Here is a 12,737-nt window from a genome sequence, read left to right on the forward strand (position 1 = left end):
TAAAAAAATCCCAAGAAATTTAATAGGACCCACCATTTATTCCCATTTAGAGAAGTTCGAAGAGTGTGCAGGACAACTCCCAGTTTATAAGGCCACTATTGATGCATGTCCTTAACGTATGAAGAGATGCATTTGATTGAGGTGGGACCCACAGAATTATGAACAAAGAATCGTCGAGATCAAATTGAAGAACTAAATTCAGTGTAATATTTTTTTTTCAGAAAAGTTTTAAATTACTGAAAAAACTCGTTCAAATGGGGTTCGTTATTTTAGTTTAGAGGTTCTTAGTGACTTTCATGGATTTTATGTTCTCCTAGAATTGAACGCTTGTAACTAGAAACTTCTACCTTCAACCAAGAATTAATCAAGAGAAAGGATTCAAAAAAATGCCTTTTATCAATGAACATAAAATAAATAGAAAAGAATACCTTTTTGATCACTCCAAATTGACACATTTTCAGAGGGAAAATCCTCACTAAGGGTTGAGTTGACAAGAGGAAATATCTGGTGAAAAACACAAACTTTAGTTGACTAATGTAATACCAGCAGGGTAAATTTAGAAGTAAAGCATCGGTTGCCAATAATAGTCCACTGTACATAAAAAGTTGCAGTCCCAAGAAACGACTTTAAATTTGGGACGAAGGGAGTACTTTCTATCTTCAATTTTCTTCATTCCTCTTATTGAAGTCAAGCATCGCTTAGCAAGTTAACATTGCACTAATTTTGGTAATAATTCTTATCCTTTTCCTTTTTTTTCTCTTTTTTTTTTTTTTTTGGTTTTTGGTTTAGTTCATTTCTCGTTTATTTTCTTCTGTTTGATTGTGTTAATTTTTTTTAACCTTTTTAAGTAAATCTTTTTTTCATATGTACTTTGTCAATTAGATATTATGAAACTATATGATTAATTATGTTTTGGTTTCTCAATTTAAAGGATGGTTAAATTGAATTCTAATTAAGGCTCACTGAACATACCTGAACTGAATATGAATTGAAGATCGATTGATTTGAACATTGATTAGGAACAATTAGATAAGGGATAATTTCAGAAAGCTCCCTTAAGGTTTCTAACAATTTCACTAGCCTTTTTTGAAGTTTATGAAATTATACAAACCTCCCCTAAAGTTAAGGTTTTGATAACAAAATCAATCCAATTAGACAAAGTTACATTAAAAAGTACTTTAATGAGAAAGATGAAACTTTTATTCTATAAATACCCTTTATGCATGTATATAAGTTGTATTAATAAAAGAATAAAAATAATTAAAAATTAAAAATAATTAATTCATAAATTTCATCACTCAAAAAGTTCACATTTAATAAATTAGATAAGCAACAAAAGTATATCAATGATCACAAGATTCAACAAAACAGACTAGTCATCTCTTTTGATATGTGATATTTGCTATGATTCTTGTGATTTTGAATAGCAAAAATTTTCGCATTTTGCTTTTCTTTTACCTCCATTCTCCTTTACTAATATCTAACGATTAACGGATTAAGTAATTAAAGCACTAATTAACTATTAGTAACTAATTAGCAAAAATAATTATTGAAAAATTCTTTAATGATGAATGATGACATATATTTACAAAATAATATCAATTGATACACCTAACGGAGAAAGGAGGAAAAAAAAAACAAAACTTGAAAATTTTTCTATTCAAAATCACAATAATCATGGCAAACATCACTGCTAAAAGAGATGACTAGTTTGTTTTGATGAATCTTGTGATTATTAGTGTAGTTTTATTGCTTATTTATGTTGTCTAATTTATTAAATGTGAATTTTTGAGTGGTAAAATGTGTGTATTAATTATTTCTAATTTCTAATTATTTTTATTCTTTTATTAATACAACTTATGTACATGCATAAAGGGTATTTATGAAATCAAAGCTTCATCTCTCTCCTTAAAGTACTTTTTTAAGGTTACTTTTTCTAATTGGACTAATTTTGTTATCAAAACGTTAACTTCGGGGAGGTTTGTGCAATTTTGTAAACTTTAGGGAAGGCCAGTGAAATTGTTAGAAACTTCATGTGAGGTTTTTGAAATTTTCCCATGAAATAATTAACAATAGTTTTGTTGCTATTATTATAATTTATATTCTCCCTCATGTGGAATAGTATATTGAAGATTCCTCTAAATTAAGGATTTGGACTATTATTATATGCATTAGCAAGTGCACCTTGGACCTTAGAAATAAAGCTTAAACTAGCTTTGATTATACTTGGAAAAATCATTCAAAATGTCCCTCACATTTCGCAAAATGACTTTTTTCGTCCCTCACTTTTAAAAGTGTAATTTTACGTCCCTTACAAATTCATATGGGTGAAATTTGGTCTCTATCTAGGTTTCTAACTAGTTGTTAATCGAAATTTACCACGTGCCTTGCACATGATCATTTTTTAAGGGCAAAATTATCAAATCAAATTTTACATAATCCGATTCATAATCCCTCACATTTCACAAAATGAATTTTTTCATCCCTCATTAATCATGTGTGCGAATAATTTTTGTTAAACCCATGTATATATCTATTTGATTTCAGGCGAAATCTGAAATCAAATAGAGATATATTACATGCTATTCATACTGCTCAGGTGAAATCAAATAGATATTACATGAATTTAAAAAAATTGTTAGTTTTTCACTCATATTCATTTTGTTTTACTCGAAAATTGAAAACCAATAAGACATTTAATCCTAAACATTATCGACTATTTATATCAAATTAAATTTGGATAGAAAAAATAAACAAAGGAAAAGTATGACAAAAAGAAGTAAGTGATTGGCACTTTCAAATTGAAAACAATTATAAGGCAAATAATTCAACTATTAGTCTTAAAAGTGGCGAGTAGAAATTTTAAATTTAAATTGTAATTTGTTAGCACAACTATAGAATTCAAATTAGGACCCATTAATTAAAATGCCTTATTATACAACTAAATAAATAAATTATTACCAAATGAGAAAGTCACAAAATAGATATATACATGGGTTTAAAATAAAATAGGTAGTTTTAAACCCCTGTATATATTTATTGAATAGCATGTGTATAATTACGATTAGCTTGTTTAGATAAAATTAAATAGAAATATATTGCATGTTATTCGTACTATTCATATGAAATCAAATAAATATATTCATGGGTTTAAAGAAAAAATGCTATTCGTGTGCATGATCAATTAGGGATGAAAAAATCCATTTTGAAATATATGAGGGATAAAAAAATTTATTTTGTAAAATATGAGAGAAAAATAATTCATTTTGTAAAATGTTAAGGATAAAAAAATTTATTTTGTGAAATGTGAGGGACTATGAATCGGATTAGATAAAATTTGACTTGACAATTTTGCCTTTAAAAATGATTACGTGCAAGATACGTGGTGGATTTCGGTAAAAAAACTAGTCGGAAACCTAGATAGGAATCAAATTTGATCAATGTGAATTTGTAAAGGATGTAAAATTATACTTTTAAAAGTAAGATATAAAAAAAATTATTTTGTAAAATGTGAGGGTCGTTTTGAACGATTTTCTCATTATACTTTTTATCATCTTTTTTTCCTTTTTTTTTAAATGGGTGCTCAACCTTAATATGTTTTTGAATCAAATTCTGAGATTCATGTTTATAATACTAAATTAAGTTATTTTATGATTTTTATTTATAACAGTTTATGGAAATTTTTCTTAAAAGGAAATCCATAGAAGATCAAGTTGCTAGTGGTTTGCAAAATATTTTTTAAAAAATTAAGAGTTTGGTTAATTTGTTTGATCTTTCCTTAGATCCAAGGTTACTATTAAAATCTTTGAGAAGGGCCCAATTGATCAAGATAAAGTATGAAGAGCATAGTTATTAAAAAGGCCTTTTCAACCTTGGCACCATAAGTTTCCAACCAAAAAAAATTGGAAATGTACCATGTTGGTTTTGTTCTACTTGGTTTAATGAATATGGGAATTGGTTGGAATATAGCATAAGTAAGGATGTTGTCTTTTGTTTATACTGTTATTTGTTTTCACATAATTTTGGCAAAAAGAAGGAGGAGATTCTTCTATCACAACAAGAGATTTCGATAGTTGGAATAAGAAAGATAGATTAGCTGTGCATGTTGGACCTCCGAATAATGCCCACAACTATGCTTGGCAAAACTGTGTAGTATTGTTGAAACAATATCAACACATTGAAGTTGCTTTGTCTAAGCAATCTGATCAAGTTCGAAATGTTTATAGGACAAGATTAATTGCATTAGTGGATTGCATTCGATTTCTTTTGTCCCAGGAATTAGCATTTCGTGGTCATAATGAATCTGTGAGTTCAACTAATCAAGGTAATTTTCTTGAACTGTTGAAGTTTCTTGCTAACCACAATGAAGAAGTAAAAAAATTGGTTTTACAAAATGCTCCAAAAAATAATCAATTTACTTTTCCGAATATTTAGAAAGATATTGTGAATGCTATTGTTACTGAGATCACTAATGCTATTATAAATGAACTTGGAGACAAATTTTTTACAATTATAGTTGATGAGTCACATGATATTTTTGAGAAAGAATAAATGGCTATTTCTTTGTGTTATGTAACTAAGGCCAGCATTGTTGTTGAGCGTTCCTTGGAATTGTTCATGTTATGGATATTTCTATTTTGGCATTTAAGACATCATTGGATTCGTTATTTTCTAAATTTGGTTTGAGTATGTCTAGGATAGGGGGACAAGGTTATGATGGTGCAAGTAATATGTGGGGTGAATTTAATGGCCTCAAAAGCTTAATCCTTAAAGAGAATCCTTTTTCTTTTTATGCTCATTGTCTTGCCTACCAACTTCAACTTACTATTGTTGCAGTTGCAAAGAATCGCATCCCAATTGCTTCTCTTTTCAATTCAATTTCTTTGTTATTGAAAGTAGTTAAAGGATCATGTAAAAGACATGATATGTTATGAGGAAAAAAGAAGAAATGAAGCAAACCAAGCACTTGAGGAGAGATCATTAATGGACGTGGTTTGAATCAAGAAATTAGTCTAAAAATTGTGACGACCCCACTTCCCCCTGAGGCGAACCAAAGGGTTGGCGGGCCGTCTGCCCAACTCTCGCCAGGACTCGCGCAAGCATTCTAACCCCAAACCTTTCGAAGAATAAACTAATCTATTACAAAACAACTTTTCCCAAATAGGATCATCCTTAAATCCACATTAACTTCAGAGATAGCAATGATAAATTAGCCAGTCGAGGCCCTTAAACGACCTACGAGCTACGTACCGAAGTCTAAGTCCTACCCAACCAGATCGATAAATACATAAATCCCTAATACAAGCTTACCAACCAAGAATCAAATTAGGGTTTACACATTTTCCAGCTTCAAGTGGCAACCCAAAAAGGAAAATACATTATCCCAAATAACACATTACAGCCCACAGAATAAGTTATAGTACTCAAATACAATCCAAAAGAAAAACATAAGTAAGCATCCAGCTTTTAGTTTCCAGAACCTGTTAAGGAAAACAATAAACGTGGGGTGAGCTAAAGCTCAGTGGTGCCCCAAAACATGCAATCACATAAATCAAACAACGGATAACAATTTAAACAAATTGAACAGTTAGGAAAGCGTATAACAGCACAAGGTAGGATACAGGGGCTCTCGGGAGCCATTCTCTTCGCTTGATCAGATACCCTCGTAGTTGACCCTCCGTCAACTTTCACTACTTATAGTCCATGTAGATCCACTTATTTTAATCCTAACCCGTCACCATTCATACCTCTGCTTCGGGCCCGAACTTCGTCTACCGACGCAGTATACTCGAGATATACCCGTATAAAATTAGTCGAGGGATTCACCCAACGACGTTATGGTAGTTGGATTCACGAGTCGAGGGATTCACCCAGCGACGCAACTACATTTAGATTCACGGATTTATATGTTTGGTAGTTGGATTCACGAGTCGAGGGATTCACCCAGCGACGCAACTACATTTAGATTCACGGATTCATTAGAAAATGTTTCACACACGTCACCACTCGAACGGCTAGTGCGATAAAGTACACACTGCTCACTTCGATGGGTCAGAAACCATTTATTTCATTTTGACAATTATCACATAGCGAGTTGATAAAGCACTTAACCACGTAGGCATAAAACATGCAGAGACACTCACCCAAAAGTGAAGTTCAGAGTTCAAGCTGGGATTCAAAATTCCACGTCCTCGCTATACCCTAGAAATCCAGAATTTAAAACTATAAGTGTTGTTGTACGGTTCTTGGTTTATAAATACAAAGTTATCTGGTATATAACCAGTTTATCTACTCCAAATAAATTAACAATTTCCCTAGAGTTAAACTAGTGAAAGTGATGAAATACTTCATAGGATTACTTTCTTTATAGAGGTGCAAACCAGAACCAATTTGCTTTGAATAAGGTTTCTTGCCAAACAAGTTTTCTGCGTAAATTATTAAAATCAAGTTTGACCTTTAAAATACAAATATAACATTTTCAATTTCTACTCAAGTTCTAGGTTTATAAGTATAAAAGATTCTCTAGTTTATAAATGGTTTATTTTCTCGAAATAATTCGACAATCCACTTAAAATCAATGTTAGAAAGTTACTTTGAACACTCCTCTAAAGTTACGGCTTTTGCGGAAATTATCCTTAAAAACTATTTTTCCTAAAATAGGGTTTCTTGCCGAGCAAGTTTCCCAAGCTTTTCACTAAAATTAGTAAAACTCGTATTTTGGAACTTTTCCTATAGTTAACTATCCAAGTGCAAAGCTTAAGGAAAGAAAAGGAATTAAAATAAGACTTAGAGTTTTCAAAAGCTATAGAACTTATTTACTATAGCTATCAAGACTAGCTTGAGCTAAAGGAAATTATCGAGTTGGAAAGTTTTAGGCAAAACACTAGATATGGAGTTTTATAATATAATACTAGTTGGAAAAATATTTTTGAATAATTTGATCATAGATACTCGAGTTCGCAAGGTCGATACAACTTCCACAGCTCCGATTCCGTTTCGAAATCATAATATGGATCAAAATATGGCAAAAATCACATAGCAAATTACTAGGGCTTCGTCAATCATTAGCCCTAGATTTCAACAAGTACATTTCTGCAGAAAATAAAATGATCAACCAAGGCTTCATCAATCATTAGCACTTGGTTTCAGCAAGCCCATTATAAGCAGATAAAAATAAAAGTAAAACTTCCAAGACATTCCAGCAATTAACTTTCATCACCCTGTAGTACTTATAAAATCATTCAAACGGCCAAGGGCTTCATCAATCATTAGCCCTTGACAACATCAATTACTGCCAACCACAATTTAATCAAGAATTTAAACCACAAGTAGGCCAAAATCTCAATCCAAAGCCCAATTTCTGTTTCCCAAAGAAACAGGACATTCATGCAAAACAGTCCACTTTAAAAATTCACAGACAGTAGTACACATGGAGGAAAAATACGAAATCTCTACAGAACAAAGGTCTATGATTCTAGTTTCAAATGCCACTGACGGTGCCTTAAACGGATTTCCCTACACCAAGATATAAACATTTTACTGAGACTAGTCAGTGAACTCCGAAAATCTGGAAACTCATTTTTCACTTGTGAAAAACTTCTTTTTCTCTTTTAAAACTATAAGACTTTTATTCAAACCATCCATACATTTCTTATATAACTCTAACACAACATTTTCCAGGCATTTTCAACCATCATGTTTTCAAAGAAAATTTTCAAAACCAAGCTGAGATTTCAACTCTACCTTCGGCTATCACAAAAGAATTTCCAGCATTTATATACCAACATCTTTGGTTCAAATCTTCCAATATAACAAATGTTTCCTAGCTAAACACTCTCACAGCTTTTAAACAACATAATCCGGCACTTCCAAACATTAAGCTCCAGGGAAAAAAATAAAATAAAAATCCAGAATCCGATTAAAATTTCCAAAACAAACTGAGGAAATCCCTGCTCAAGCCTCTCGGCTATCAAGACTTTTCCAGCATTTAGAGGTTTATAAATCCAACTTTTCCTTAACTAAAACATGGTTTTAGGTTCTCAAATTTGTCATGCATTAACTTATCTTAACCAATTAACACTTCCAGTTCGGAATTAAATTCAAACAATGGTCATAAACCTCAAAATTTCCAGGTTCAAACCTCACGGCAGTTCACAAAATTTTCCAGCAATCGTATGTTCTTATTACAACTTTTTCCTTGGCTAAAGCAGAGTATTAAGGTCCCAAATTCAACATGCCATCACTTAACTAATTTGTTAACATTTCTAGCTCAAGAATTAAATTCGATTAACGACAAAAGTCCTCCAAAATTTCTAGAATTTCCCAACAAGTCTCGGATGAAAAATGCAGGTGGCAGGTTTCTGTTTCATTTTTATTTTTCTGACTTAACCCATTAATTAACTACATGCAGAGCTTAATTATCTTGTTATTAACTAGTTAATCAAGGTTATAAACTCAGAACAACCAAATTAAACCGAATTAAGCTGCATTAATCAGGACAAGTGCTCGGCAACATCATTTGTCTCCAAAACAGATTTTTCTAGAGTTTTGATTTCATCAACCGACTGCATAAACAATACCTGCATGCCCCTAATTAGCTTAATCTTTTTGTTTATAATTGGTTAAACACATAATTAAGCTCAGATTGTCACAGGGAAACAAAAATAAAGCTGCAATTTCTAATCAACTCTCGGCAGGAACATTTTCTTCCAAAATCAGATTTTCCTCTTATTCAATTCATCATCCGAACACTTAACCTTCACATGCATGGCCATAAACAATTTAATCTACCTCCGATCAACACATCTCAGCCCAGAAAATTACCTCAGTTAGCAACTACTCCTTCACACGAAACTCCACAAATTTCCTCTCTAGCTCTCGGCCAAGTGCAGTTGGTGATTCTGGTTTGATGAGTTGCGGCTGGGAGGTGAAGTGCAGCTTGGTTGAGGTTGCAGTCGTGAAGCTGGGTGCAAATGGAGGTGCAGGACGTGTGGAGTTTTGCTCACGGTTTCTCTCTGTCTTTCCTCCAACTTACGGTCAGAACAAAACGAAAAGAAGATTGCAGCTCGCGTTCCCTCCCTTGCTCTTGGATGCTTCACGATGAAAATGAAATGCAGTGGTTTGCGGTGCAGAAATGAAAAGGAAGAGGAATGGTGCCGTGATTTTGAGGATGTTTGAATGTAGAGGTCGGTTGAGTGTTGAGTTGGTATTGAATTTTGATTGGCTGCATTGTGCGGTGCTGAAGCTGCTGTCCCGGGAGTTGTTTGTGCAGAGCAGAAAGGAAGTTGCGGTTTGTGGTTTGTGCAGAGGAGGAAATTGCTTTGTGCCTTGTGATTGTGAAATAGAGCAAATGGTATCGTGGTTTGTGATATGAATTGGATTGGCAGTATGAAGAAATATTGTGGGCCGTGGTTCTAAGATGTGAAATAGATTGAGTGGTATTAGGAAGTCTTGTGGTTTGAGACGTGAAACAAAGAGAATGATACAAGTGCCGCTGTTTAGGAGAATGGTTTGCGTGTAAGAGCGGCTTGCGTACAATTTTGGTAATAACTGCGTGATGTGATTTGCAGTCAGACGTCTCGTTTGGTTTGCATGGAAAGGTAAGGTAAGGCTATTTTAGTCTTTACACTTCGCTCCCTAACTTCAACTTAATTTCTCAATTCCATCTTAATTCTAAAAATTATCCCCAAGCGCGATTCAAACGCCTAATTATACTCTAATATACCTAAACCATGTTTTTATCGAATAATTATCGCTTAAACTTGAATATTAAGGTTCCTAGTGATTCCTATATTATTTAGCGATTACATTAGTTATTAGAATTTCCAATTATTATTTCTCAAGAATTAGAGTTAGTCTAACTCGAAATTTATCGATTTAGTAATGTAAAGTCAAGTGAAATAATAATTTAATCCAAGGGTGTCAATTTGCACATAAAATTTATTTTTACACACTTATTGTGAAAACAAAGAAGGATAAGGATATATTTATCGAATTTTCACGCATTAACTATGTTTAGTATATTAGAATCAGATTTATCTAAAATTCATTGGTTTTCATCTTAACGCGGAAATTCCTATTAACATTTAACATTATTATCGATTAAAACTAGTTATCGGAAATCAAAGAATTTATTTTAAAGTAATAGAATTAATCTAACTCAAGAAATATTAATTTAGTATAGTAAAACCGAATAATTGAATATTGGCACAATTATATTATTTATTACATAGAAATTATCTTTACACTTTTATTTCAAAACAACTAATTACAATACTAGAATTCAAAGAAATTAATTATTAGATCCATGAAATAGTTTACCATCGAAATATGAAGTTAATGTAACAAAACTAAGAAGTTTGGTAGTCTAGCACAATTCTTTTATTTTGCACATAACGTTTATTTCTACGTACTTATTTAAAAACAATTGGACTTAGTGCTAAAATTTATTAAAGAATTAAAATGCAAATAAAATATGCACTGATATTTATATATCTATTTTCAGGGTTCTCACAAAAATGCTAGGTGATACTCGTTGGAATTCATATTATGGTACACTAATGAGTCTAATTGTTAATTTTTTGCCTATATTGGATGTCTTAGAGTACACTGTGGATGATGTCTCAACTTCAGAGCAAAATGCTGAGCGTAATTTGGATAGTGTGCAAACATATAACTTTGCATTTACTTTGCATCTTATGAAAAATTTGTTGGGTATAACTAATGAGCTGTCATTAACATTACAAAGAAAGGATCAAGACATTTTGAATGCAATGGCTGTAGTTAAAATTGCTAAAGAGCAATTGCAATTGATGAGAGACGATGGATGGGATGCATTATTAAACGAGGTTATTTCATTTTGTATCAAATGTGATATCGAGATTCCTAATATGAATGATACATATGTTCTCAAAGGAAGGTCTAGGCGTGAAGGTCCAAGTGTCACACACTCACACCATTATAAAGTAGGTTTATTTTGTAGTGTGATTGACATGCTACTTTAGGAGTCAAATAATTGTTTTATAGAGGCAAATGCTAAATTGCTAATTTGAATTTAAGGACTTGCTCGAGATAATGGTTTCTCTACTTTTGATGAGAAAAAGTTGATTCACTTTGTGAAACTCTATCCATCTAAATTTTCTTCAGTTGATCTAATGGCTTTTGACAATCAGCTTGATACTTATATCCTTGATGTACGCTCTAGCAATGAATTTGCAGAATTGAAAGGGATTGCTGGTCTTGCAGTTGAGTTAGTTAAGACTAAAAGGGAGATTGTATATCCATTAGTATACTTGCTTGTAAAATTAGCACTTACTTTACCTGTTGCAACAACAATCGTGAAGAGGACCTTTTCAGCAATGAATATTGTTAAAAATCGGTTGCGTACGGTAGGGGATCAATGGATTAATGATTGTTTGGTTACTTATATTGAAAGGGATGTATTTAAAAAAATTGACAATGAGTTGATTTTGCAATGTTTCCAAAAGATGAGTACTCGTAGGGAACAATTATAATATGTATGTGATATTATAGTTTTGTTCATTCATTTTGTAAAATTTTTATTATAATAAAGTTTGACCCCACTTACTCCGGGGTCTTGGTTCCACCACTAGTTTGTATTATACTCCTCAAACAATCTATCAATTGCAGCTTGTTACTACCTTATACTAAGGAATTGATAGCACATTTTCAATGGGTATAATTTACCAATTAGTTGTCAATTGAAAGTATTATGCTAACCCCAAAAGAAATGTATTGCCTAAGTGCCCTTTTAATTTTCCTCTAGTTTTTCCTCTCATTCTTTCTTTTTTCTATTTCTTCTCTACTTCCTTACACCACTATTGCCACCGAAATTACCTAAAGGGAGAAGTAAAACCACTAGATATATTGTCCCAACCCAATTAATCTCACATAGAAGCTAAAACACCATCAGTTAATATGAAAATTGAGATCACAACTTTAAGTACCCCAAGAAGCCTATATACTCCCTTTATTCCGAAGTGTTTGCCACATTTTGGGATTTCAACCTTTCAAAAGTAACTTTAACTTTAGTAAGATAACAAACATTTTGGAACAATCCAAAATAGAAAGTGTGACAGTTTCAATGGAACAAAAAGAGTACTAGTTTATCACAGTGTAAGTAGCTCACCAAATTAATTGCTTTCACTAATATTGATTCCAATAGGTTGTCGACATCATCTACCAACAGCTTGCCACTTCCCTGTATGTTAGTGATTAAGGAGTTGGTGGTGGATAAAAGCATAATTAAAAAAGAAAAAGTAACAGGGGCCACAAATTAAGGAGTTTGGTTTTGCATATTTCATTGGAGCTCGGGTTGGCAAAAGGAATAGCTGGAGAAGGCAAGGTCCAAGCAGTCAAAGCTAGTAAGCAAGGTGTGGAGGAAACCAAAAAGATTGGGGAAGAGATTGCTGCTATGAAGGTGGAAGAAGGCATAAAGAAGATTGGGTATGCTTTGGCATTTCGATTTTTTGTTTAGGGCAAGTCTGGAACTCAAATACTTTTCCAACTTTATTTGAAATATCTACTAGAAACTAAAAGTTTTGGGTAGTTAAGTGTTGTAATTAGTAGATTAAGGAGTATAGTTCAAATGGGATAGTTGAGGGTGGTTTTTTGCAATTAACCCAAATATTTCTTCATGATGTTTTAGCTCTGTGAGGTCTTCTAACTTTTGTAAATATTGACTGGAATAGTTTTTGTAACCTCCTCTGAGGTTTTTA

The 12,737-nt window shown here is 32.4% G+C and overlaps 1 protein-coding gene and 1 long non-coding RNA gene across 2 annotated transcripts; one reads left to right on the top strand and one right to left on the bottom strand.

Moving 5' to 3' along the window:
- Nucleotides 1-5,317: 5,317 nt before the first annotated feature.
- LOC113716667 (uncharacterized) lies at nt 5,318-9,319 on the bottom strand. Its single transcript, XR_003454177.2, has 3 exons — nt 8,824-9,319; nt 6,144-6,201; nt 5,318-5,480 (listed from the first exon to the last, which is right to left on the bottom strand). It is a non-coding gene; the product is annotated as an uncharacterized lncRNA (long non-coding RNA).
- Nucleotides 9,320-10,559: 1,240 nt separating this feature from the next.
- On the top strand, nt 10,560-12,496 carry LOC140016533 (uncharacterized). Its single transcript, XM_072070073.1, has 3 exons — nt 10,560-10,932; nt 11,059-11,387; nt 12,329-12,496. Exons 1-3 carry the CDS (start codon nt 10,560-10,562, stop codon nt 12,494-12,496), a joined length of 870 nt encoding a protein of 289 aa, XP_071926174.1.
- Nucleotides 12,497-12,737: the final 241 nt, after the last annotated feature.

This window comes from Coffea arabica, chromosome 11c (genome assembly GCF_036785885.1).
Source record: "Coffea arabica cultivar ET-39 chromosome 11c, Coffea Arabica ET-39 HiFi, whole genome shotgun sequence".
Lineage (NCBI taxonomy): Eukaryota > Viridiplantae > Streptophyta > Magnoliopsida > Gentianales > Rubiaceae > Coffea > Coffea arabica.

Bases quoted from the DNA above. Each gene is read 5' to 3' on its own strand.
- LOC140016533 (XM_072070073.1), top strand. From the start codon at position 10,560: ATGAGTCTAATTGTTAATTTTTTGCCTATATTGGATGTCTTAGAGTAC. The intron at 10,933-11,058 runs GTCCAAGTGTCA...TTTGAATTTAAG, and splicing joins AGGAAGGTCTAGGCGTGAAG to GACTTGCTCGAGATAATGGT. The intron at 11,388-12,328 runs GTAGGGGATCAA...ATTTCATTGGAG, and splicing joins TTAAAAATCGGTTGCGTACG to CTCGGGTTGGCAAAAGGAAT.